Source organism: Equus przewalskii, chromosome 2, assembly GCF_037783145.1.
Source record: "Equus przewalskii isolate Varuska chromosome 2, EquPr2, whole genome shotgun sequence".
NCBI lineage: Eukaryota > Metazoa > Chordata > Mammalia > Perissodactyla > Equidae > Equus > Equus przewalskii.
In genome coordinates, this window is record NC_091832.1 from 59007209 (window position 1) to 59033479 (window position 26271).

Here is a 26271-nt window from a genome sequence, read left to right on the forward strand (position 1 = left end):
ATTCTCTTGACCAGAGACGGACAAGGCCATTTTAATGAAGCAGCGGGTCAGTAGGTGCCTGGGATGGCTGTCTCTGTCATTTGAGGAGTTAGCAGATTGTGAAACAAAGAGGTTGGAAGATCTCTTAGGGGATGACTGGGGACCTCAAGTCACAGAAAAGGTGCTCAGTGAATGTTCCATATCAACTAATAGTGACAAAATCTGGACAACCCTGCATATCACCATATCTGAACGAAGCCCACAATACAATCTGTCCCACTGGGGGCTTCTGGCTAAGATACCAGTTCATATTTACATGTAAACTTTTAATGTAAAAACTTGAAAGAATCAGTTCCATGGAAATTTTAAAACCATGTCAAATTTTAAGAACAGCTCCAGCACTCAGAAACAGAGCAGAACAGATGACCGCCAGGGTGAAGACACAGCTTAAACCTGGCATTTGCTTTATTTTTAATTATTACTTATTTTTTATTATTAACATTTACATTCAAACAGTCAGTGAACAGTACCAGACCTTGTAGCAAAGGCTTCCTTTTTAACAATTCTGAATACCACAAAATAGTCTCCTATGAGCAAGAACGCTGGGAAGAAACAGACCCAGAAGTTCTGCCCCGTCAAGGATCTCCCCACCCAGACAGAGCACAGCCCGAGGCTTGCTGTAGAAGGATGCAGAGAAAGGGCAGTTTTTAAATCTCAAAAATGATAAATAAAATGTTTAAAAAATTATAAAGGACTCACGTCAATCACTTCATCAAAAGAAGCTAGGATCTCAGTGGAAACATGGGCAAAAGGCATACACACATATTTTATGCCAATAGCTTTTCAAAAAAACTGGAAAACTCTTTGATCTCATTAGCAATCAAATTTATCTAAAGTGAGGTCCTTTTTTTTGCCCATAAAATTAGCAAAAGACATCTTGTTTTTGATGCCAGTTTCAAACACTGATGAGTGTGTGGCTGGCCAGGTGATGTAAATTAGTTTGGATCTTTAGAAAAACAATTTGGCAGCAAGATATGAAGAGCCTTTAAAAAGCCCATATCCTTTGACCCAGGAATTCCTTGCCTGGGAATCTCTCCTAAGAAATCATCTGCAGTTCAGGGGAAAAAGGTTTAAAGAAAAAAATAGTGGAAATCATCTACATGGTCCACAATAGGAAAATGGTGAAGTAAAGTGTTTCATATTCCCGTAATATATTATCCAGGTATTAAAAACACTATTCAGGAATTAAAAATGAGTTTATGAAGATTTTGAGACAAATGAGGGAAATTTTTATATTGTTAAGTTAAAAAAGAAGTATATAGGGGCCGGCCCCGTGGCCGAGTGGTTAAGTTCGTGCACTCTGCTTCAGTGGCCCAGGGTTTTGCTGGTTCGGATCCTGGGCGTGGACATGGCACTGCTCATCAGGCCACGCTGAGGCGGCGTCCTACATGCCACAACTAGAGTGACCCACAACTAAAAATATACAACTATGTATTGGGGGGATTTGGGGAAGAAAAAGCAGAAAAAAAAAGAAGAGGATTGGCAAAAAGTTGTTAGCGCAGGTGCCAATCTTTAAAAAAAAAGAGAAGAAATACATAAGGATGAGCTTAACTCTCAAATGGTTAGAAAGACGATGGGAAGGAAATACATCAAATTGCCAACCCAAGTTATCTCTGAGTGATGGATTATGGATGAATACTTTTCCTTCTTCCTGCTTTTTTGCACTTTCCAACTTTTTCCATCACAAAAAAATATAAGGAAAAGCATTTGGACTTTTGGGCTGAGAACAAATTCTGTCCAATGACCCTGAATTTATCCAGTTCTCCCAAGTATTCACATCTGCAGAGTCATCAAATATACTCAAGACAAGAAAAAAAGCACTTCAAAGTCGAACGAGGTGAGTGCCAAGAGAGGCCAAGGAGAGAAATAACAGGAGATCAATAGGCAAAAGAGCGAGAGAAACACTTGCTAGCAAAAAGCAAACACACGAACAAAACCACTCCAGGGACATTTCCCGTCAGTTCCCTGCTGCGGGGCTCAGCAGGCAGGTGGAGGGGCTGGTGGCCTCCGATAAGAGGGCAGATGTGAGATAACCCTCCTTCACACAGCACGTGGGACGGGCCCTTGGAAGCTCCAGAATTCGGAACTCAGGGACACTGCGCTGTGGCGGGGTCCTTGGTGAATCCTTGATCTTTCCCACGCTCTTTGTAGGTTTGTGGACAAAACATTAATAAAAACAGTGGTGTAGACTCATGACCATCTCGCAGCTCGATCTCTAGAAATCTAAGTCGTCTTGGCCAAAGCCGCCTGTCCTGTCCGTGGGGAAGTTTGCAACGCTCACCTCTGGGAAAGCGAGACTTTTCCCTACCTTCTCCATTTCTAAGTCAGAGCCCCCGCCTGCCCCCGGCTCTGGAGTCCTGGAGCCCGAGGGGACCCCATCTTGCTCAGAGGTGGAGCTTTCTGGATGCACTCCTGTGACTTTTCTCTCTTGACCAGGGTCTCCCTTGCTCTCGTCTTCAGTGCTCCTCGTGTCTCCGTTCGAAGGTTCTTCTTCAGAGCTGTTCTGAGAGAGCTGAGAGCAGTTTCCCAGAGATGCAGTGCTGGAGGAGGACAGGCCTGGTTTTGGGCCGGATCTTCGGCAGGGGGTGTCCCCACCTGGGGTGGGGGGTGGCGTTGGCCTCCCCTCTTGGCCTGAGCTGCTGTTTCCAGAAGCCTCACCCGACTGGCCCTGCCCCGGGCTACCCGGTGGGCTGCCTTCTTTCTCACCTTGATTTCCTCCTCCTGACTCTGGCTGTCTCTGCCCTGCAGCTTCCTGGGCCTCCACGGTTTCGGCACCATCATCCTGTCGGCCTGGACTTTTGTCACCTCCTCCTGAGGCTTCACCCTCCGAACAGTCCTCAGCCCCAGAGCGCTCCTCCGTGGTTTCTCCCTTCTCATCCATGCCCTGCTCCTCCCACCCAGCTCCCTCGGGGTCGCTGCCTACACAGGAATCTGTTTTCCCTTCTCCCTTCTGAGCAGCTGCCTCCTCTCTTCCCCCTGGGGGATCTTCATCTCTGCCGAGGGTCTGGCTGCCCTCACCCTCCTCCTGCCCCTCCGCCCCAGGGCTCTGGCCTGAGCCCAGCTCCAGGCCTCCATCAGCTCTCCGGACAGTCCCCGTCCCCGAGGGGTCCCTCTGAAGTGGCTCCCACCCTCTTTTCTCAGGGGCTGTCTCTGCTGTGTTCCCACTAGCACATCCTCCTTTCTTCTTCTGCAGAATTTGCTGCAAGTCAAAGGCCTCTTTGATAGGTGCGCTGGCTACCCCCGTGAAGTCCTTTGGGGACGTAGGAACCACTTTCTTCCTCATGCAGGCTTCGCAGGGGCAGAATTCCTCCCCAGTGGCCTCCCCACCCAGCCGGATCCCCGGGGCTCCACTGAGGGTCGACATGTCCTCAAGAGACAGGGAGGGGGGCCCCCAGCTTCGGGTCTGCTCGGTGAAGGCTGAGAGGTTGCGCAGGCCCTGGAGGCGATGCCTGCGCTGCTCTGTCTGCAGGGACGTCTCCCGCCTGACAGCTTCCCTGTGCGGTCCCGGCGCCTTCCCCCCGGCCCGGCTATGGAGCTTCAGGAGCTCTTTCTCAGTGCTGTTTTGGAGCCGCTGGCCAATGTCCTGCTGCAGCTCGGCCACCATCTGGTCCAGCAGGTCATTGCTCTGCAGGCTCCATCGGGCTCGGAGTTCAGCTGTGGCACTGGCAAGGTGGGCCATGAAGGCCTTCTGCATCTTCCTCAACAACGTGGACACCCAGAGGGCGTCAGGATCCAGAGATGCTCTACGGGCTGTAGAAGTGCCTTTCTCCCCAGTCCCCTGGGTGGACTTGGCCTGGCTTTGCTCAGGGCCTGCCTCAGCTGCTCTGGGCAGCTTCTCCCAACCAGGCTCAGCCATGGGGCCACTTGGACTCCCACTGGCATTTGGGTCCCTCTCTCTGAGGCTCCTAGGGGGCCCTGTCGGTTTCTCTCTCCTCTCTGGAGGGTGCAGTACTGCAGAGGGAGGGTCTCTTCCTGCTTCCTCTTCCTGCAAGCTCTTATCTTCCTGTGTCCGCTCCCCATCCTGAGAGCCAGCCCCTGACAGTTCTTGTCCCGTGACTCTTGCCTCTTCTGGAAATCCTTCGACACCCTCTTGTTGCAGTTCTGCTCTTTCTTCTTCTTCTTTTACCTGTTCTGATGGCACTCCCTCTTCTTGCATGGTGCTTTCAACTGCTTGGTCCAGGTCACTGCCCACTGTCTGCTCCACGCTGCTTCTTTCTGCCCCTTCCTTCCTGGCGGCACAAGCCAATGCTTGGGAGTTTGAGGAGGCCTCGGAACCACTCAGCTGTTGGTTTCCCAGATCCTCTGGGTTCTCTGGGGTCCTGGAATCCTCAGAGGGGATCTTCAAGGGCAGCTCCATCCTCTCAGGAACCAGGGTGCAGTCCACGGCACCAGGTCCACTGCCCTCCCCTGAGCCTCCAGAGCTGCTGCCGACATCCACGCCAGACGATGACGTTGGCGTGAAGTCCTCAGTCACGGCCTGGGACCTGAGGCCCGGCAGAACCTGGCACCAGCCGAGCTCCTGGAGGCCTGAGTCCAGCTCGCCTCGCCGGAGGCCACACCCAGGGCACAGGGCCCGGAAGGTGCTCAGGAGCTCCTGGTACCGTGGAGAGTCTATGAACCTCACTTTGCCCGCGGGAGACCCAAGGTCGTCATCAAAGAAGTGGAGACTGGCAAGACAGGTGATGAGGGCCTGGGCGGAGTGGCTGCGCCTCCTGCCCACCGTGCTGGACACTTCGGGCAGGCTGCTGGGCCGGCCCTGCTTGGAGCCCATCAGCGCCTTCATGATCTGGATGGAGGCAGAGACCCTGCGGGGAAGCATACACTGGCCTGCACCACAGTCCACAGCCACTCCTTTGCCTGCTCCAGCCTCTTTGGTGACTTCTGAAACTCCACTGCCAGAAAGACCCTCTCCTGACTCAGGACCAGCATCTCCAGTCGCTGGAGGGGATCCATCTGGTTCTGCTTTCTCACTGGCAGCCTCTTCCAGGAGTGCTTGTCCGGCCTGAGTTGATCCTTCCAGGCCTTCTGGGGAATGTTTGTCAACAGGGTCCTCCATGGAACCTTCCAAGCAGTCCCCAGCCACATCCGTGCTCTCCTCTACCATTTCATATTTCATGGGCAGGGGTTCCTCTGGGATGTTGCTCAGCCACTCGCGGACCACGGCTTCCGGTGAGACTCGGGGCAGAGCGCCTGGCATCGTGCCGCTGCCTTCCTCATGCTCCTCCAGGCTTTCCCCTCCACCGGCAGCCTTCCCATGGAACATTCTCCCAGGCCTGGAACCTAGGCTGGGGCTGCCCCTTCTCATGGCCCCCGACTGAGAGCTGGGAGGCCGTGGGTGGCGTGAGTCAAGCTTTTCCTCCCCCCGCTGATCACCACCCGGCGCCCAGTCAGCACTGCGGTCGCCATCGCTGTGGCTGCTGCTGTGTGGGGGGTGTTTCTTGACAGAGGGCTGGGCCCTCGGGGGAGTGGGACAGTACCTGCTGCACACCAAGCAGGCCTCAGAGAAGGGTTCCCCGTGGCCCCGTGGTTGGGAGCCCTGCAGGGCCTGTGTCTTACCACCAGGGGTCCCAGGCACCGGGGATGTGCCGATATGAGAGCAGCAGCCACCTCGGTGGGCTCCTGGCTTCCTTCCCTCAGGCTGTTGGACTGGCAGAACCAAAGGCCAGGAAGGCTTGGGGACATCACCCCCTGCCTTTTCACCCAGGCCATCAGCTCGGGAGCTCAAAGAGTCGGATATGTTGGAAGGTATGGGAGCTGGTGAATGTGCCCTGAATTCAGGGTCCCCTTCCGTCTCAGCAGAGGGAGAGTATGGGGGGTAGAAATTGGAAGTACAGTCAGAGTTGCTCACAGGGGTAATGGGGGCACTGCTGATCCCTCGTGCGTCCTGGGAATGAAAAGAGGCAGAGGGGGGTGGCCCTGGGTCCCAGGAGGCCTGATTCCTGGCACTGGATGCGCTTTCAGAAAGGTGTGGTGTTGGGCCAGCTGGACAGGCCCTGCCTCCGCTGGGAGGCCCCAGCACCTGTCTGGACACAGGTGAGTCGAGCGGGCAGTGGGTGGCCCTCTGGTTGCCACGCTGCCTGGGGCGGCCTCTCTGGGCACCTTCACTGAGGCCAGAAATGCTGGGTGAGGACACAGCCCTGGCTCTGCTCTCCTGCTTTCTTCTCCCTCCTGGGGCTGAGATACAAGAGGAAGGTGGGGAACAGCCTCCTACAGCATCCCCAGAGCCAGGAAGGCCCAGAGCCGGGGACAACCTCATCCCAGATCCAGCCCTGGCCTGACGGTGCCCTGTGCTCTGTCCACACTCCTCTGCCTGTGGGTCCTCATTCCTTAGAGACGATGGACTCACGGTGGGCGAATGGGGGCCTCCCCCCGGGGTGGCCTTTTGCAGGGAAGTCACAGCCTTCATCTTGCTTGGGTGGCCCTGGGGCCACTCATCCTTCTCACTGGACTCCTCATGAGGCCCTGAACTTGCTGAAGAGTCCGAAAGAGCCCCTGCCGCACCCCGGGCCCTGCTGCCCGGGCCTGCTCCCTCTGGCCCCGGGCTGGCTCCCTGGCCTGGGCCCCCTGCAGCCCAGGGCCTGCTGCCGGCTCCCTGCCCTGCTCCTCTCGGGGAGGCAGCCCCAGAGGCCGGATGCAGGCCACAGCTGCCCTTGCTGCCCTCCAGGGAGCTGGAGCAGCAAGAGGAATTTGGCTCAGAGTCTTCAGGGTGTCTGTCACTAGAGGCAGGGCTGAAGCTGTCCTTGCTGCTTCTCTTCCTGCCGGTGACCCCTTGGCTCCAGGGGCTCCTGGAGTGGGAGTGCGGGGTCAGCCTGGTCCTCCTCCGAGAGGCTGTCCTCTCTCCCTGGGAGGCGTACAGGGGGTTCGTCCAGATCTCATATCTGGACCCCGGCTGCCACCGGCCTCGGTCAGAGGTTTCCTTGCATCCTGTCTTGCAGGGCCCCAGTGGCCGTGCCCCAGGCTCTGAGCACCCCCCAGGGTGGCCCTCCCACATGCGGTGAAGGGAGTCCACCTCCCCCAGGACAGGGCCCTCCCCACCGGCTGCCGTGAGGGGACTGGCCCTCCCGACCCTCCTGGACCACTGGAGCATGTCCTCCCCGAGCAGGTGGAAGCGCACTTTCATCTCCACAGACAGGCTGCCATCCTCGTTCATGCGGACTTTCTTCTCCACGTCGTCACCGGCCACCAACGGGCCCAGCTGGGCAGGCGTGTCCTGAGGGTGTCTGTCGGGGGCAAGGCCCATCCAGGCATGATGCAGGGACACGGGGGGGTCGCTGAGACCAGACTTCTCCGACAGCAAGGAAAACCGTCTGCTGCCCGACCTGGCCCTCGAGTGGATCACGCTCTGCTTGGCCTTTGGCCCCCAGCTCCCTGGCGCCCGGTGAAGAGTAAGAGACAGGAGGAAAAGACGGTGAGCTACCGGGGACGCTTCAAGAGAAGAAAGGCTGGTCACGAGCCTTTCGCCAACTAAACACCCTGCTGCCCTCCAAAACCATGCAGTAAGGGCAGAAACCATGTTAGAATGAGTATGCACAGTCCATAGCCTGTGAACCAGCACAGCCTAGTGAGCTGAATTTGAAGTCTGAATGCAGTCTCAACCCTGCCACTTCCTAGCTCTGTAGCTTTTGGCAGAGCCCCTTCTCTGAGCTATAAAATAAGAATAACGATATCTATTTGGTAGGTTTGTTTTGACGATGCAAGGCAATGTATATAAAATTTCCTGCGGACTTGGTAGCACAAAGTAGGTTCTGGAAGGACAGCAGGGTTGGCAGGCAGAACAGCAGTGGGCAGAGCTAATCCCCAGCCCTGCTCCCACTGACCCCCAGCACAGGCAGCAAAATCAATAAGCTGCTGCATATGTACCTGATTGTAAACTGTAAAATGCTTTGCAATTATTAGGGGTGATTTATCATCCTAACACTTATCAAGCTTTGGGGTTGATAAATGACTGCAAGGAAGGACCTGGACACACAATTGCAGGTTCTGATAGTCAAGCCTGTACCCCAGCCATGAAAAAGAGAAGAAGGGGCCACTGGGGATAGAAAGAAGTGCCCCAGGAAAGAAGGAAGCCCCTAGCACTCTCTCATTCCATCTCCTGAGCTAATGCTTGGGAAGAAGAACGGGCTAGTGGAGGCTGAGCCTACGGCCAGCAAAGGAACAAACTCCCCTTGAGAGAGAAGGTTTTGCCAAGCTCTGTCCTGGCATAAGCACCAAATGAGCCTGGGGGCTATGGCTAATAGGTCTTTGTCCTTCCAGTACCTGGTGCACAGCAATCACCGAAACCATCATTGTCATTTCTCAACAGCTTTTCATAAAGGATAATGTTTCATTTATTCACCAAAATTTGCCCATTGTCATTCCAATAATTTTGCTGAAAATTTATTCTGCAATTGTTAGCTGTGTTTTTAAAATAATATGTTTTTTTAAAGAACAAAGCCTAGATCCTGGTACATGGTAGGCTTTTTGGATGGATATATGGTTGGATGTGTAGATTGATGAATGGATGACTATCATTAGTTTTAGTCGGTTCGGCCCCCATTGTTGCCTAAGAGAGTCATGACTCTTGAAAGATGCAAATGCCACATATTCATGCTTCATTGCCTCCATAAAGGCATGCCCACCATGGTCCTTACTAAAGCTTATTTTAGATCCTAGAAACTTAGAGTTCAAGATCTCCTAATTCCTGTTCTCTTTAAATAGCAGACTCCCCTCTCTCATGCCCCAGTCAAATGTTCAACCTAGTTAAGGTCCGTGGCGATGAGAAGAAGGAGGAATATGCAAGAGAGACCCAAAACAACTGGGATGCCCATGAATTGGGGCCAAGACAGGTTTCCTAAATTATCCATAGAGGGTGTCTGCCCAGCCCTGCTGAACCACTATCCAGAGTAAATAAGATTGGGGAAACCCCCAAACCAACTCACCATTTTTGTTCCTTGATGTCTGCCCAGGTAAAGTTTCAGTCCCATTTCTTCTGGCATCTTCCATTGCCAGAGGTCTGAAGGACTCGTGGCCGGCACACACCAGCACTGAGGAGCTGCATAGCAGACCCCTCAGTGAATCCACCTGAAGGAGGAGGGTGTTGAGTCAGGAAGCCTGGTCTGCAGAGCCCCCTTCTGCCCAGGCAGACACAGACAGAGGAAGGATCCACTCACTGCGGCCCTTTCATGATGTTTGCACATCTCACCCCAGATTTCTGATCCAAGGGAAGGATCCCATCCACTCGCCATAACACCTCCCTAACAGGCTGGGGGCTGAGGTCCCACCACCATGATCTTCCTCTCTACCTACATTCCTCCCTCTACCTGGTCTGAGGCCTAAGGTTTAGAGGTTATTCTGGATGCCTCCGGTGGAAAAGACTTCCAGAAGCCTTTGATCTGCTTCCTTGTCCACATTTGCACCCTTCAGAAAATGTATTTTTTAAAGCAACCAGAATCGAAAGTTCTCCAGCTTGCATATGGAGACCTGATTCACCATCTGGCCCTTTCCCCAGACAGAGCCCTCCCTTGGGTCTGATCTCTATTTTCCAGTGCAGTCTGAGGCCATCGCCTCTGCTCCTGTCCCTAGTGGAGTGGAGAAGGCCATGGCACCATTCTCTCCACAGGTGGCCCTTCCCTCTCAGACTCCTCCAATGGGTCTCTGGGTCCTGCCCCGATTCTCCTGTCATCCTCTCTGCAGCCACCTCCACTCCCAGCAGCAGGACTGGTGGGAGATGAGGAGGAGCATCAGTGCTGGATGGCATTCCAGGAAAGAGGGTCCTGCTCTTAGGGAACTCTCACCCGGCCCCGAGGACGCTGCATACTGAGGGTTTGCACTATTTCTAGCATCGCATTGTAACTGGCAGTCTTGGGGGATTTAGTTCCATCTTTAAAGTGCTGAATCTGTTCTTTTTCATTTTCTCAATGAGGTGGGTATGTTCATGAACAAGGAACTGAAAAAAAGAGAGAACTCTTGCATCTTCTCGCCACAAAATAATATTGTTTGCTGTACACCAAATCTTTCAATCCAGTTAATTAGAAGTTCATTTGAAACTCCTAGCTACATTTCTGTTTGATCAGATTTCCAGTCCATAGCAAAAGTACAGACAGGGCCAAAGTCTATCAGTTTATAGATGTAGCCATGCTTCTAGGAAATCAGACTTTTCCAAGGAAGAAGAAAGAAGTGAGGGCTACGTGACACTCCCATCCTAGAAAGAGGTAGAGGTCTAGGATCTATGAAAAAAAGAGCATTATTGAGAGTGTCCATCCAGGCGAGGACCTGTGAACTGATAATCGTGACATGTGACATGGCCTGTCCTGGAGAGCAAGGAGATCCTTCCGTTTACAGAAACTCTAATAGCTCTGCAGTAAGTCCAAATGAAAACATACTAATATTCTTTTCTCCGATTAACTTATTTTGTGCCTACTCTTTCCCTCTCACCACACCCACTAAACTTGCTAATCGGAGGTAGGGGCCTAGTCTTATTTGTCTGTGTATTCTGCCTGCAGTACATGCTAATACATGTAAATGCACCATCATTTAGAAGTATTCTTGCATTATGATTCTGAAATCATTATTGCTGGCTCTATCATTTGCCAACCATGTAACTAGAAGCAAATTACTTAACCTCTGTGCCTCGGTTTTCTTATCTATACAGAGGCGTAATATTAACTGCCCCATGAGTTTGTGTGGTGGATGCTATGCCCTAGATTAGTCAACCTCTATTCTACTCTCTTTCTGGTGTGCTTTCCAGTGCTGCAGAGCTTAGAAAGCTCTAAACACATTCCCTGGACTCCCTTGCAGCTAGAGTTCTAACCGTGAAGTGGTTTCCACCAATTAGATGCACCTGCACAAGATGTGGAAAATGACAGTGAGGCAGAGGCCCTCTTCCTTTTGCTTTTACTGTTGCCATAAGCAAAAAAAAGGTGCAGGTGCAGCTGCGATGGCAAAAGCCACTTCATTGTTCCAGTACCCAGTCACCAACTTCCTGGATATCAGCAGGCAGTAGTGGTACATCACCTTCCTCATTCTGGATCACAGCAATGGTGGGGCGATACTGAACTCCATCATCCCAGTGACGTCCCCCAACAACCCACTTTCTTGATTGCGCTAGAGGTGTCTACCCAGACAGGTTAATTCTGTGATGTTCCAGGAATCATTTCTGGGAACTCAGCCTATGCTCCTCCTTTCAATGAATCTTTAAGTGTGAAACTCTCTGTGTATAATTCCTTCATGCTGGAGACACCTGGAGAGGTTCTTATTTCCTGTACTGAATTATGACTGATACAGTGTACAGTATCAAAGGTGCTTGCAGGCAATAGACCGTCACGGATGGGAATCTGGGATTAATTATCTAAGCTGGTTGGGTTTGAAGGCAGAGATAACCTGGTTACAATGGGACACTGGTAGCCCATGGCGGAAAGATAAAACAGGTTCTTGAATGATCATCCCTGATAGTAGAATGTAGTGCTTACTGAGTGCAGGGCTTTGACTATCACTAGCTGCCATGATAGACTCTTAAAATGAGAATGAGAACAGCAAGGACTATGGATTAGGCTGGCTTCTCTGACTTCAAGAAAATGGCAAGCTCAAAGTCTAAACTCTCAGTTCAAGAATAGCCAAAGGACCTGGAAGGCATCACTTGGTGATGCTGAGGTGTTGTCTTACAGGATGTAATATGTGCTCTGAACTGGCAACCAATATTTGGTGCTGTTTCTCCATAAACAACAGATACCTGGAAATTAAGGGGTGAAAATGAGAGTGGTTCCTCTCACTATTACACCTATGACATAGCTGCAAACATTTTGCTTCCCACCCTAGCAACTTTGGGCTCTGCTGGTTTGGAGGTCTCAGGATCCTAGGGAAAATGTTCCCACCACAAGACACAACAGTGGGTCAGTGGAGCTGAAGGTTGAGACAGTCACCTGGCCACATGGGGCTCCTTGTGACAATGAACAAACAGGCAACAAGGGGGATTTTGTGTGGGTTGGAGTGATTGATTCTGATGATCAAGGGGGAATAGGGCTGCTGTTATGCAATGGGGTCAGGTAGGAAGTCGTCTGTTGCCCAGGGAACTCCTTGGGTTTTTCTTTGGCTGCCATGTTCAGTGATAAAAGTGCACACACGACCACAGATGCTCAAGAAGGACCTCCAAGTGCTCAGAGGCTGGAGGAATGATGTAGCACATGCTAGCACACAGTAAATGCACCATAATTTAGATGGCAGAAATGCCCAGTCACCCTATCAGGTCTATAACCACATCAGCTGAGGTGCTGGCAGAGGGAACACGGAATGGACTGTAGGAGGAAACTAATAACCAACAATGGCCTTGAAGTGGACAGCCTAATTTTCCTCACAGCTCTGCTAGGCGTATAAATGAACCAGTTTCCTATGCTCTGCCCTCGCTTTCCTCTGCTACTTTTACAAGGTATTTTAGTGGTCGTGGACCTGACAGTTAAATCTTAAGACAGAGGCTATAAAGGTGGAATTGCAACTGAACTAGAAGACGGATGGTACTAGCGCGACTTTGGGGGAGCAGGTAAATATGTTCTGATGGTAGGAGGGATAGCTACGTTATTCGGTGGGCACACACTGCTGCAGCTGCTGTTTGTAAATTTAAGTATTGGTAGAATGGTGTATATAGGTGTTAAACCGCCATAGGATTAGATTACGGGGAGACTATGGCTTAGATCACCCGGCCCCATCCTCCATCCTGCCCTCCTAGGATGTACATTCATGTTCTGCAGAACCTAGGAAGGCAAAAATTACATTCACGAGGCTTCTTTCCAGTTAGGGCTGGATGCAGATTGGGTTCTCCATCAATTAGATGCACTTCCTCAAGACTGGGAAGGCAAGTGAGGCAGACACCACCTTCTCTTGCTTCTGGCCGTTGTTGCTGCGAAGCAAGTGTGTAGGTGTCAGGAGGCAACGGTGGCTCAGGCAGCAGTGGGAGACCCAGCACCCCACTGTTCCTGGGGGTCAAGATGCAGCTGCGGCAGTTTCCTGTTCCCAGCTTTACAAGCTTGGATGCCACTATGGAAGTGTTCTTGACTACAATCATCACAGCAGCTTTGAGCAGAAGTATAGCTTTCTGAAGGATGCTGGGAGCCATTCCCCCAGCTTTCTAAAGATTTGGAGGCCCCCTAATGCCCTGTATTAAACTGCTTTCTGCCTAAGGTACTGCGAGCAGTTTCTGTTTCCTGCACTGAACTCTCACCAAGATAGGTTATTAAGAGGACTGGAGAAGAACATAATGAAAATGTGCGAGGCCCAGCGTCTGGCACTTACTAAGTGCTTGCTAAATGGTAGCTAAAAACATGAATCACAATGGCTTGTTTGATTGACTGACTGACTGTCCCCACTCTATTCACCTCTAATTGGTAGCAGTGCATTCAGCACCTCTTTTTAAAGAAGAACCTCTCCATTCCACCGAACTATGCCGATCTCAGGTCCAGGGAACTTTTTTAAGGAAAGATCAAACCCCAACAGCCTACCTTTTTCCCATTGGTTGTGTACACCTGCTTCACGGGAAAGTGCAGAAGACTGGATGCTTTGCTGAGAAAAGCCATCAGGTTCCTCGTATTTCTGTGGCTGAGAACTACTGTCTGCTGGACTCTAGGGTCCCCATTCTTAACCAGTATTATCCTCCTTGGGGCCTTGAGACCCCTGCAGGAAGAAGACGTTCCTGGTACCTCACAACGGCCTTCGAAATCCTGCGACTGCTGAGAAGGGCTTCTCCCCTGTGGTTGGCCCGGCCCATTAGGAGTCTTGGGGGGCTTTTTATCAGAGCAGAGGTAGCAGCCACCGTCCTCCAGTTGCTCCAGGGCACTGAGGCCGTGCAGGCCCCGGGGTGTGGTGACAGAGCGCACTCCAAAGGAGAGAGGCACGCGCTGAGAAAGTTCATCCATCAGAGAGCCGAAGCTCTTGAAGTTGCGCTGGTGAACAGCCAGGCGAACCCCAGCAAACCGCGGGTCCCCTCGCTTGAGGAAGGTTATCTTCTTGGCTGGTGTGATCTGGGTGACAGAGGGGGTTCGGGCCACAGAAGGCAGGAGGCACCCACGGTGGCTCGGGGCCTGGGCATCCTTCGGGGTGCCGTTCATGGTGTGGAGGCCCAGGCAGCTGAAAGGGATCAAAGGAGGAGCAGAGTCAGAGAACAGCCCGTGGGATGTTGCGTTTCTCCCTCCTGTTTGTTATAGGGGTGCTTCCTGCCCTCCCCACATTTTCTCCACTCAGCTACGGAGAGGCAGGTTAATCCATTTTGATGGAATAGGAGGAAGGCCAAAGGTTTGGCATCTAACGTATCTGAGTTCAAATCCCACCGGCCTCCACTTACTTCCTGTATGACCCAGGAGGTTAATGATGTAATCTGTGTTTGATGGACCCACCTGTAAAATGCAGCCAGCTTCACCCTGCGCAGTGGCTATAATGAGTAAGTGAGCTACCCATATGGAGCACCTGACACAGAGCAAGTATCAGTAAGTCTTTGTTCCTTTCCTTCCTCTGGACATTTCTCTTACCCTCTTCTACCACTTTGAGCTCCTTTGACTATTTTAGAGTTTATCTCCTAAAGAGGTGGGTAAATAGAGACCACGTAACGCAGACATTAAGAACATCGCACAAGCCGCACAAGCCATCAGGAGACCTGGATACCTTGCCCACTTTCAGTTCAAAGTCGCATGTGTGACCCCCGGGGTTCCCAGCTCTCTGGACTTACATCCTCCAGCTGGCAGATGAGAGGGCCAGAGCAGAATCCTTTCGTCCCAAGCCCCTCAGGGATGGGAGTGCAGACAAGGAGAGTTGTAACTCAGAGAGGATGTCGCCACTCCATGCCATGTTTTCTCATTATGTAGTGCTGTTTGCTTTAATATAAAAAGAATGCTTCTGCTCGCATCCCTCCAAAGTCTTTGGAAGATGTGTGATGAATCCTGTGGGTGAGTGCCCCAGCCCACTGACACTGACATTGGAAACTGGGGGCTCATGCTAGCCGTGGTAGGGTCAAGGCTGTTCCTCCAACTGTTCATTTCTATTCCCACCTTGGGGGAGCCCTGTTGCCTCACCCAGGATTCTTGTAAAAGCGTCTCACAGGCTCTCCCTGTCCAGGTCACTGCCTGACGCTCCGTTCTATGCACCGGCCAAGTTGACCTGAAACCATTTTCACCCGGACATTTCCTTTGCTCCAAGCCCTTTACATCATTCTCAGTGTCTGCAGAAGAGCGCAGGCCCTTTATGCCACAATTCAAGGGCCTCTCAAGCTTGCTCCTGGCCGCCCCCTCGAACCTCAACTCCTGCTGTTTTCTGCAGGAATTCTCCACTCCCATCAGGTTGCCTGACTCGGAGGCTCTCCCTGCATGGTGGTCCCCATCCTTCTGCATCCTGCCTTGGCTTCCCTCTTTTGTGGGGACTTCCCCAGCCGCCTAGTCCAGGGCAACCCCCATTTTCATGCATCTCCCCTGACATTTCCCACATCCCAGGCCTGTATCCTTTCTGGCCAACTACTCCAAGGCCTGGGAGGCAGAACCTGTACTCCCCAGGATGCCCAGCCCCATGCTTGGCACAGAGCAGGGGCCCGGGAAATACGTAGTGATGAATAACACCACTATTTCACAGAGCCCGGGCCTGACAGTAAGCTGACATTTGAGCAATTGCAATCAGGTGAGGAGTCTTCCCCGCTCACATGTGGTTCAGACCATAGCAGCACCCATGTTAATGTACACACTGCAGGTAACCATGGTCTTCCAGCCTCCTGTTAACCCCTCCTGATGGTTCAGCCAGGGCCACATCGCCCTTTCTTACCTGGTCTCTCTATTTATCTCCATTCATTTTAGAAGAAGGAACTCTCCTCCCATTTTCAAAATCTCAGTGCACAAAAAGGCCTTGTAATCCTCTCTCATCTCTGGCACAAACTTTATAATTAGCTTCTTCAGATTCCTCCCTCCCAACTAATCGCAGTAAGCCGCTTTCTTAGCCCTCCCGCTAACATCCCTGCGGCTGCCATAGGCTGTGACTCGGGCCTGCCTTCCCGAAGGACTGACTTTTCTTCCTACTTGATTTTCATTTTCACTTGTGACAATGAGCATCCCTCTTGGCCTTCACTCGGGGACCGAGAGGGGAAGGAAGGGTCACTGTGTCCTCTGGAGCCACCATGTCCCCCTAGCATCACCATGTCCTCAATGTCACCACATCCCCTAGTGTCACTGTGTCTCCCAGCATCACCATGTCCCTGCAGCATCCCCACTGCCTCCAGGGGCTCTGCTCCTTGCAGCCCATTTCTCTGCAAGGAGGGCCTCTCTAGAGCCCTCCTGACAGCAGCCCTGCAGGCCAAGGGGCACGTCCAAGGGGAAAGCAGAAATCTGGCCTGGAGCAAAGGCAAAGACCATCCCGTGGCTCCCGGAGGACCCAGGCAAAAGTGTGACATCACAACATACGCTCAAGCGGCTGACCACCCCTATCTTCTGGCCTTCTTCTAGAAAATAACCTCTTTCTGAGCTGGAATTCTCAATCTCCAACTAGATGTTTGAAATAAAAAGAGAAACGTGAACCAAGGGGTCCTAAGAAGCAAAGATCAGGCCAAGAGCAGCTGGAGTTCACACAAAGGCTCCTTCCCAATGTGAGACCAAGCCCTCGGGCCCCAGAAAAGCTGAGGGGAATTACTATCATCCACCGCTAAAGGTACCTGCACTTATATAACAGACAAGGTCCTACATGTAACCGCAGGCGGCTCATACACAAGCATACACACACACACACACATACACACTCATATTCAGGGGCACACACACACACGGAGAAGTCAGAAAACATTTAGGACCTGGGAGAATGAGCTGAAGAAGCAGGGGTGGCCTGGGCCTTTGGATGGTGAAAGGTGAGGGCATGTAAGACACAAACCTCACCCCACTCCTCCAGGGAGCCGAGGCCACTGCCTGCTCTCCAGCCGCATGAGTAAAAACAACAAGTTCAGGTGCTGGCCCAGTGGTTAAGTTTGCACATTCTGCTTTGGCGGCCTGAGGTTTGCCGGTTTGGATCCCAGGTGCAGACCTACATACCGCTTGGCAAGCCATGCTGTGGCAGGGGTCCCACATATAAAGTAGAGGAAGATGGGCATGGATGTTAGCTCAGGGCCAGTCTTCCTCAAAAAGAAAAAACCAACAGGTTCAACTCCATCTCTAAGACGAGTCTTTGAGAAGCGTGACCTCCTCTTGTGGCCACAGGAGAGGGAGAAGCATATCTACTTTCTTTTTTAAAGAGGCATAATGAATTTTGATTCTCTCACCTTCGAAACAACTGGTCCCACCAGGTTATTCATTCGTTCATTCATTCATGTATACAACAAAGATCTCTGAGCATCTGTTGTATACCAGGCTCTATGCTGAGTCGTGGGAATACAAAGATTACTAAGGCATAGCACCAATCTACAAAACCTTTACGTTCTAGTGTGACAAGTAGGTACATTATTAAAATGCAGCATAAGAAGTGTTCTGAGATACAGATACATAATATATACAGGATGTGACCGAAAGCAGATTAAGAGGAATGGCAAGTCAGGGAAGACTTCCTAGAAGAGGTGACATGGAGCCTCCTGAGCTGAGACCTAAAGGACAACTTAGGGATTAGCCAGAGAAGGAAGATGTTAGAAGCAGCATGGAAGATGAATACGGCCTTGGTGCCCACTCTGACCCAGTGGGGCGGGCGGTTGGAAGGATGAGAGGAGAAGGCGCACAGCTTCCTGCACTGCACGCTGTGATCAGCCAGCAGTGCTGTCATAGCATCAGAGCAGAGAAGGGCCATACAAGGGCCGGACACTTGCCACCCCTGCTCTGCTCAGGACGTTTGAGCCAGGAGAGCATGTGCAAACGTGCCTGCGCATGCAGGGAGAAAGTTTGGGCATTCTGGAAGGGCCTTGGATGGATGTCATCCTGATGTTTTGGAAAGGCCTCTCTGGCGGTGGCAGGGAGGATGGGGCCTGGAGAGCCGGGAAAGTGATTGGTGAATGAGGGCAACAGCAGGGGAACGACACGGGGACTGATCCAGCAGAGGCTGAGAAGAAGGGACCAGCAGGACTGGGTGACCTACTGACCAACCATCTGTGGGGAGTGCTGCAGGGAAGGACGAGGTCCCACCTGGTTCTCAGTTTTCAGGCTCTGGGACCTGGTGGGAGGTGGCCCTCTCTCCTCACCCAGCGAGGGAGTAGAGGGAGGAGCAGTTTTGGAGGGAGGGGTGAGGGAGCGGTGGGAGGGGCCGTCCTCTCAGGAGCAGGTGCTCTGCACAGGCGCGCCTCTGACACGGCTTTATTAAGGGAGCAGACGATGCCTCTGCGAGGATGAAACAGCACAGACACAGGAAGATCAGCTCTGGCCCCAGGTCCCTCAGCAGCAGAACCAAAAGCGCTTCTCCACTGAAGCCTGAGAGGGGAACGGCTGGCAAAAGGAAACTCAGGGTGTTCGTGCATTAGAGCCAAGAACAGGTGAATAAAGAGGAGGAGGAGGGTAGCAGAGGCTGGCAGAAACGAGGGAAGAAACTAGAAGCAGGCATCACTGCAGGCTAAGGGACCGCCCTCCCAGTTTACCCAGGACTGCCCCAGTTTTAGCACTGAAAGGCCACGCTGGGACCTAACTCTCCCCTGCCACCTCCAGTCCCCAGCTGACTGGGACCACTGGTCACCCTGTCCAGCTGCTGCCTTCAGTGTGGGGCCCGGGCAGTTCCCCAGGATCAGGTGGCCTCTTCCTGGCACTGGTCCTGCTGGTAGTGAGGCCAAGATAAGCTGACTCTGCCAGGGGTAGCCTCACGGAGCCAGAAAATGATGCCACCACGAAGGAAGGGAAACCAAGTCCTGATGACCTAGTTGAGCCCCTGGATGCTGTAAGGCCTGAAACCACACCCCAGCAGGAAAACTGGACTCTTCAGTTACAGGAGCCGACAATCCTCTGCTTAGCTTAGTGGATCTGAGGTGGAGTTTCTGTCATTTGAAATGGAAAGGGACCTGGACCCTCCAGGGAGCAGCACCAGTGACGGTCCCACCTTCCAGGAATTCTGAAGCTGGATTTCTGAGTTAGGAAGGCCCCTGAGGGGGCTGGGGTGAGGGTGGGGGGCAGCTCTGAGGCCACTGCCAGGTCCTCCCACTTTGTCCCCAATAGGGGACAACTGTCCCATTCCTACATGCCAGCGAGGGTAGGGGAAGAGAATGCAACACCAGCCCTCAGTTGTGGGACAAAGGGTTAACTGTCAGCTGACACATAAAGTCACACACATCAGTTTTTCCCTCACTGCTTTCCTCCTTTTAAAATCATGAAGTTTCTCTCGCTAAGCTGGAGCAGGAGAGGACTTGACGTCTTTAACGTGACAAGCTAGGTAGGATACCAGGCCTGGCCCAGGGAGAGGGCGCCCTGAGTCCCTTAGCACCTCTTTGCCAGATCATGGACCAGGCGGCCACATGAGCATGAACCTGCACTCAGTGGAGAGAAGACGGCCCTCCCCGATAACCCTCACCGGGGCTGAGGGCAGTAAGAGGAGGCTGGGAAGGAAGGGAGGAGCCTGACCCTTCTGGGGGCGAGGAATTGTTGGGGAGAACGGGCAAAGAGGAGAAGGGTGCAGAGCGGGAGGGCAGCCAGTAGGGTCTGGTTCCCAGCTCTCCACTCTCCACTCCCAGCTGGGTGTCAAGTGGGGAGTCCTGAGTGGGGGAGAACCTAGAGGTGAGAGACAGTCCAACAGCAGAGGGCTTTGGTGCCGCTGGGGGCTGTGGCTGAGCTCTGAGGGAGACCTCGTTTCGGATTCCCCACCCCACTCCCCTCAGGACAGGCAGAGCACTGGACGATGCCCTGAGGTTCAGCTCTCCTGAGCCACCTGGGTGCAACGGGAGTGGACAGGACCACGCAGGAGCTCAGGGTCTGGCTATCCATCTGTGCCAGGTGGTCTTGGTGAGCACAGAGACTGAGGAGTGAACCACTAGTGCAAAATGGGTCCCAGCAAACCCCAGAGCCCACAGCCCCAGGCAGAGCAACTGTGGGATGGGTTCAGGACAGCGAAGGTTGGGGGAGGGGTGCCAGGGGATTTCAGGAGGAAGCAGGGCAAGAAAGCAGAGGAGGCATTCCAGCTGTGTGTGGGTGGGGGAGCGAAGCAGAGAAAAACAGATTAAGGGGCAAAAGGAGAAAAAAATAGAAGTCACAGGAAATTCTCAAAAAGGTGACAGCCCTGGTGGAGGAATCGGGCAGGGTGGGCCTGCCGGGGAGGAAACAGTTTTGTCGGAGGGTCTGGAAGTGGGCTAGGCCAGGGCGAAGGGCTGGATGGGGAGCAGGCAGCAAGAGTGATGGATTCAGGAAGCGAATAAATAAAGGGAGAGAAGTCTGCAGGCAGGACGCAGGCTGGGCTTTGCAGAAGAGAAACTGCAGGTGGCAATGACACCAAAGTTAGATCCAGGAGGGAGGGAGTGAAGAGGGAGCAGGAGGAGGGGGTTGCTGTGGCTGAAACCCTGAGGGCTGACTGATATCACACATGCTCAGCTGAAAGACACGACCGTGATGTGAACAGTACATGTCCCCAGAGAAAAATGCTTACAGCACGTAGCCTCCAGAGAGAACAGAAACCACTGTCACTCAGCAGGCAGCTGAGCCCTGGATGGGGTCCTCTACCACCACATGGGTCTACACACGCTGGATGGGGCCATTTTCAACACCACCTTCCAGTGACTTCAATTGGCCAAGGAGCACCATTATTTCATGAGACAAGAAGAAAGAAAGAAAGATATGGCAGCAAATTAAGACAAGATATGCTATTAACCTGATTTCAGAGATATTAAAACATGGGGGGTGAAATCTGTGTGTATTAAAGTCAGTGAAATACAGTATGACAAAGAGGCACACATAGGTTGTATATGTAGCCATGACAAAGCCAGGGCACTTATCCAAGTTTGATTTCAATTGAGTTTTGGGTGATAACAGCATCAGGTAGGCAGCGCACTACAAACTGATAGTCACGCCATCGTGATCAGATGGGTACGTGTGACTCGTGAAACAAAGGGGACCACGATGAGACACCACTTCACAGCCATTAGGATGGCTAGGATCAAAAAAACAGAAAGCGGGTATTGACAAGGAGGTGGAGATTTCGCTGATGGGAATAAAAAATGGTACAGCCGCTATGGAGAATAGTATGACAGTTCCTCAGAAAATTAGAGATACAATTACCCTACAATCCAGCAATTTCACTTCTGGGTATATACCCAGAATACCTCAAATAATTAAAAGCATGGACTCGAAGAGATATCTGTACACTCCTGTTCATGGCAGCATTATTTACGATAGCCAAAAGGTGAAGACAACCCAAGTGTCTATTGACAGAAGAATGGATGGACCAAATGCGGTCTATCCACACAAATGAATATTATTCAGTCTTAGAAAGGAAGGAAATTTGACACATGCTACAACATGGCTAAACCTTAAAGACATTGTGCTAATGAAATAAGCCAGACACAAAGGGGCAAATACGGTGTGATTCCACTTATGTGAGGTATCTAAAGTAGTCAAATTCATAGAGACAGAGAGCAGCATGGGGTTTGCCAGGGGCTGGGGGAGAGGGAGTGGGGACTCAGTGTTTAACGGGGACAGAGTTTCAGTTTGGGAAGATAAAAAAAGTTCTGGAGATGGTTGGTGGTGATGGTTGCAGAGGTATGTGAATGAACTTAATGCCACCGGACTGTAGACTTAAAAATGGTTGAAATGGTAAACTTTATGTTATGTGTATTTTACCACAAGAAAAAATGTAAAATAGAATAATAGAAAAATGAAACAGGAGCGGGTGGGATGAATTATCCCTTAAGAAAGGCGAGTGGTGGGTGAAGACGTCCCAAAGCTGGGTGCTGAGGTGGCGAGGGGTGTGGGGAGCACCATGTCGGCTCCACACAGCAGAATAGGCACCCCCCGCGCTCCCCCGTGCTCAAGGCTCTGAGTGGTGGATTCGGGAAGAGAATGAACACAGTGAGAGAGAAAGGGGGTCTAATGAGAGTAGGACTTTGACTAACAGGCATAAAGCAATCTAGCAGCAAACACTGTGAGACCTGCTATGTGCCCAACGTTTGGTGAGGCACAGAGAATGAGGCACAGTGCGGTGAGACAGGCTCATGCCTCACAGAATTTATAATCCAGGAAAGAAGACAGAACTTCCGCACCCGGGTCCTCACCCTTTGGCACCTGAATGTCCCTGCTGCTTCTGGAGGGCCCCAGGCTCGTGAGCCCACCTTGGCTTTTCCAGTAACCAGCTGATGGCTGTGGGCAAGCTACTTGATTTCTCTGAGCTTCGGTTATTTTAATCACAAAACGAAGATGCTAAACTAAAGGGCCACTGAGGTTACACTAGGAGTTTGTAGGAAAAGATAATACGTGATGCTGTGTTGTAAATGATTACCCTTGAATCTGGAAGACCTCTTGAGAAAATATCCAAGGCATTAGTTCTTAAAATTTTCCAGGTAAGACCCACCCCTTTCAAAATTGTGATGTAAAAACCATGAACAGCGCCCCCCTCCAGAAAAATGAGCACATTTCCATATGCACAAAATATTGCATACGACTTCATGGGCCTCTGAATCCCACCCACTGAAGCCCCCCAGGGATCCACACAGCCTAGATCAGAACCTCGATCTAGGTCTGAGGATCTAACGGAAAACATGGTGACTATAGTTGGTAACACTGTATTGTGTAATAGAAATTTGCTAAGAGCGGAGAACTTAAATGTTCTCAAAAACAAGAACAACAAAGAACCTTTGATGTAGTCCTTGGAGAAGAGGAAGCTGAGAGGAGGAGGGACAACAGAGACAAGGCCCGCGCAGCTCTGGGCTGACCGGCGTCTGCTGACGGTGTGACACAGAAAGAAGGCAAGACATCGTGTACATGAAAATAGACTCTCTTGTTCAACCTGTAATAACTGGGAAAAGTTTTCTCAGAAATGGTGCCCTTTCTTTTTGGTGATAGAGGAAGGACACATCCATGACAACTCAGGAAAAGATACTTAGACTGGGAGAACCCTCATATTGACACAGGAAGGAAAATCCTTGGAAAAAGTCTGAAAAAAAGAAGAGCATTAGAGCACCTTCCACCCCCCACCCCCCACTTGCTAATATTCTCTAGACAGCTTGTCAACACGGGAAGTAGGCTAATGAGATGGCCTGGATTTACAAGGCTTAAAACGCAAAGTGGAATGTGCAAAGTGGGATGTCTGAGCTCCTTGAAGGCAGGACGTGCTTCTGGTTCTGTCCCTGCTGCCTAGGGCAGTGCTTGGCACATCATAAGCACTTGTTTGCGGAATAAATGATGCTTGAGAAACCATGCAGAGGTAACAACGGGGTGAGGAGCACAGTCAGCAAAGAATAAGAGAATAATAAAATGGTGGCAGGATAGCCCAAGGGCAGAAAGATCTCTTGCCTGACCATGGGCCAGTGCATGGAGAGAACACATAAATGGCCAAGGAAAGTGCAGATCCAGTGGCTGCCAGGGGCTGGAGGGAGCTGGGAGGGTCTGTGACACGCACAGACAGGACACACACCCTCAGGCTGCCCATGGCTCTAAGCAGCTGAGAGAGCAACTAAAGGGGCCTGTGGTCCAACAAACACACAATTGCAAGGTAAAAGAGATGGAGTAAAGAATATAAAGCTGAAAAAGTCAATGGGAAGGAACAGGGGAGATGTAAAGAAAGGGACTAGATTTCTTTGGGGTAACCCTAGAGGGCAGAGCTTGGAGCTAAGAATGGCCAAGACACTGAGGCTGATCTCGGCTCAACTTAGGAAACAAGTCTTAATCAACTGGAGTGATCTCAAGATGACAGCAGTATCAGAAATTGCCTTTGGCTGCAAGTGACAGAGATCCCCCTCCCAAAATGACTTAAACCAGGTATAAGTTTATTTTTGTCTCATATAAAAGCAGTCCAGAGATAGACACTCTCGAGCTGTTACAGAAGCTCCCAGGCATCATTGAAATTTCTGGCCCCTTCCATATTTCCGCCCTGTTAGCCTTACTGTTGACTTCCCTCTTCAAGTTTCCTCATAGTCACAAGATGGCTGCTCCATGCCCTGAGTTCGACTGGGATCCATTCAGCCTGGGACTAACGATCTGCCTCCTCAGTCTCTGTGCTTACCAAGACTACCTACCACAGATTCACAGCCAGCCCCTCAGCTCCTGCATAGTTCTGTCCACACCCCATGGCACCCGAGTGGCTCAGGAAAGCTGAACTTCAGAGTCTCCTCCAATTCATTCCTCCAAACTTACCTTGATGAGGCCCCATCCAAAGTGGGAGTGGGAAGGGGAGCCCAAAAGGAGGTCTCCTTTAGAGCTCAGTCTTGGGCCTTGGCCGGACAAAAGCCCCTTGCTGTTGGAGTGTCTCTCATCTTATTTAGATGTTTCTCTCCCCCGACCTGTACTTCCCCAGTTGACCTCGAGCTGGGAGTGGAGAGCGGAAAGCTGGGAACCAGAACCCTGTCTTGCTTTCTTCCAGCTCTGTGCCCTCATTCTCTTTGCCATCCATCCATATTCCAGGCAGGAGGAATGAGGGGAGGCACAGGCACTTACTGAGTTGTTGAACTCACGGAGATGAAAGTTGACGTGAAACTTTCATCTAACGACTTCTGTCCACATCCCACTGCAGAACTTCCTTACACAGCCACCACTCTTTGCACAGGAACCTAGAAAGGACCACAACAGCAGGCCAGGAGATGAGGTATGGCAGTGATGGCCACTCTGGCCATTGTTGACATTCGAATAGAGAAAAGAGAAAGTGGCATAAAGTTTGAGGGGTATGAAGGACAGATTGAGAGAAAACTTCCAGAAAAATTCTGGAGAATGGAGGGTTTGCTTTCCTTTTATGCCCACGCTGTCTCCCAGGAGAAGCGATCCTGTCTCCAGCGCAGCAACGTGGGTCGGAGGAAAGAGCTCTCACTGTCTGGCAGGCAGCCTCCAGCACAGGCTTGGCCACTGCCTAGCTCTGTGATCATGGACAAAGCACTTTCCACCTCTGGGCCTCAGTTTCCCGTCAGTGAAATGACCTCTAAGTTCACTCCCAAACCCCAAGTCGGGTGGTTTTCAGTGCAGTCCAGTTTCTGAAAAGAGGAGCTCTCCTGGGTGTGGTGGTCTTGAGTCACACAGGTGTGTGGAGGTGGCAGAGCCCTTTGGCAAGGTTCTCTCCTGCATGTACAACGCGGAGAAGTGAGCAGAATGATGACCCCAGAGAGATGGGAGATAGGCGAGGCCGGTGGCTTCACCAAAATAGGATTTAAACTCCTACTGGACAGGATAAGCTGTTGGTGGAAGTGGCAATTACCAGTGCCCGTGGGCCAGGTGTGCCACATAAAGAGGGCCAGAGGTCTCAGATGTTTCCCCAAAGTAAGAGTAAATAGTAAAGATGCCAGCAAAGGCCTTTAACAGAATAGAAAAAGGCCTTTAACGAAAAATGATAGAAGTTGTTTGTGAAGTAAAACTGGCCAAGATGAGGAGCCTAAAAACACTGTATAAAAAAGTCCAAAGCATCTTCATGTATGATGGGGGCGTAAGGAGTAAAGCACCGTGGAGGGTAACGCATGGAGGCCATGTCCTGTGGCACAGTGTGCTGTTATTGACTGAAGGGTCAACAGCCAGCTATATATTAAGGGAATCAAAAGGTACAGCTCCACCCCTGGCCTCAGGGAGATTATGAGCAGCCAGGGAGGTAGGGTGGGGGAGATGGCGGTGGCTAGCAGGAGGGCTCACCCTCGGGGGGGCAGTAGGATCACCTGGCGTCTGTCGGCCCTGGCTGCCAGGATGAAGTACCACAGACTGGGTGGCTTCAGCGACAGAAGTCTATATTCTCACAGTTCTGGAGGCTGGGAGTCCAAGATCCAGGTGTCGGCAGGGCTGGTTTCTTCTGAGGCCTCTCTCCTTGGCTTGCACATGGCCAACTTCTCCCTGTGTCTTCACATTGTCTTCCCTCTGTGTGTGTCTGTGTCCTAAACTCCTCCTCTTGTCCAGACACAGTCAGATGGGACTAGGGCCCACCTTAATTAATTACCTTGTTTAACTTAATTACGTCTTTAAAGGCCCTCTGTGCAAATGCAGTCATGTTCTGGGGCATGGGGGTCAGGGCTTCAACATAGAGATGTGGCGGGGGCGGGGGTGGGGGTACAGCAGGGACACAGTTCAGTCCGTGCCTCCTGGACAGCTTCTGAAAGTACTGACACCCAGACTCTACCTTCAGAGATTTACAGCCTTTGGTTTGGCCTGAGGCCCAAACAATTTTTTAGTATTTAAAGAG

The 26271-nt window shown here is 51.6% G+C and overlaps 1 protein-coding gene across 1 annotated transcript in view; it reads right to left on the reverse strand.

Moving 5' to 3' along the window:
• Nucleotides 1-414: 414 nt before the first annotated feature.
• Nucleotides 415-26271, reverse strand: part of LOC103554788 (RP1 like 1) — a 124588-nt gene continuing 98731 nt past the window's right edge. The window contains exons 2-4 of the mRNA XM_070611419.1: nt 13506-14130; nt 8958-9099; nt 415-7407 (exon numbers count right to left, since the gene is read on the reverse strand). Of these exons, the coding sequence (XP_070467520.1) occupies nt 2255-7407; nt 8958-9099; nt 13506-14111 (5901 nt within the window). The 5' untranslated portion in view covers nt 14112-14130 and the 3' untranslated portion in view covers nt 415-2254. The remainder of the gene's footprint in view (nt 7408-8957; nt 9100-13505; nt 14131-26271) is intronic.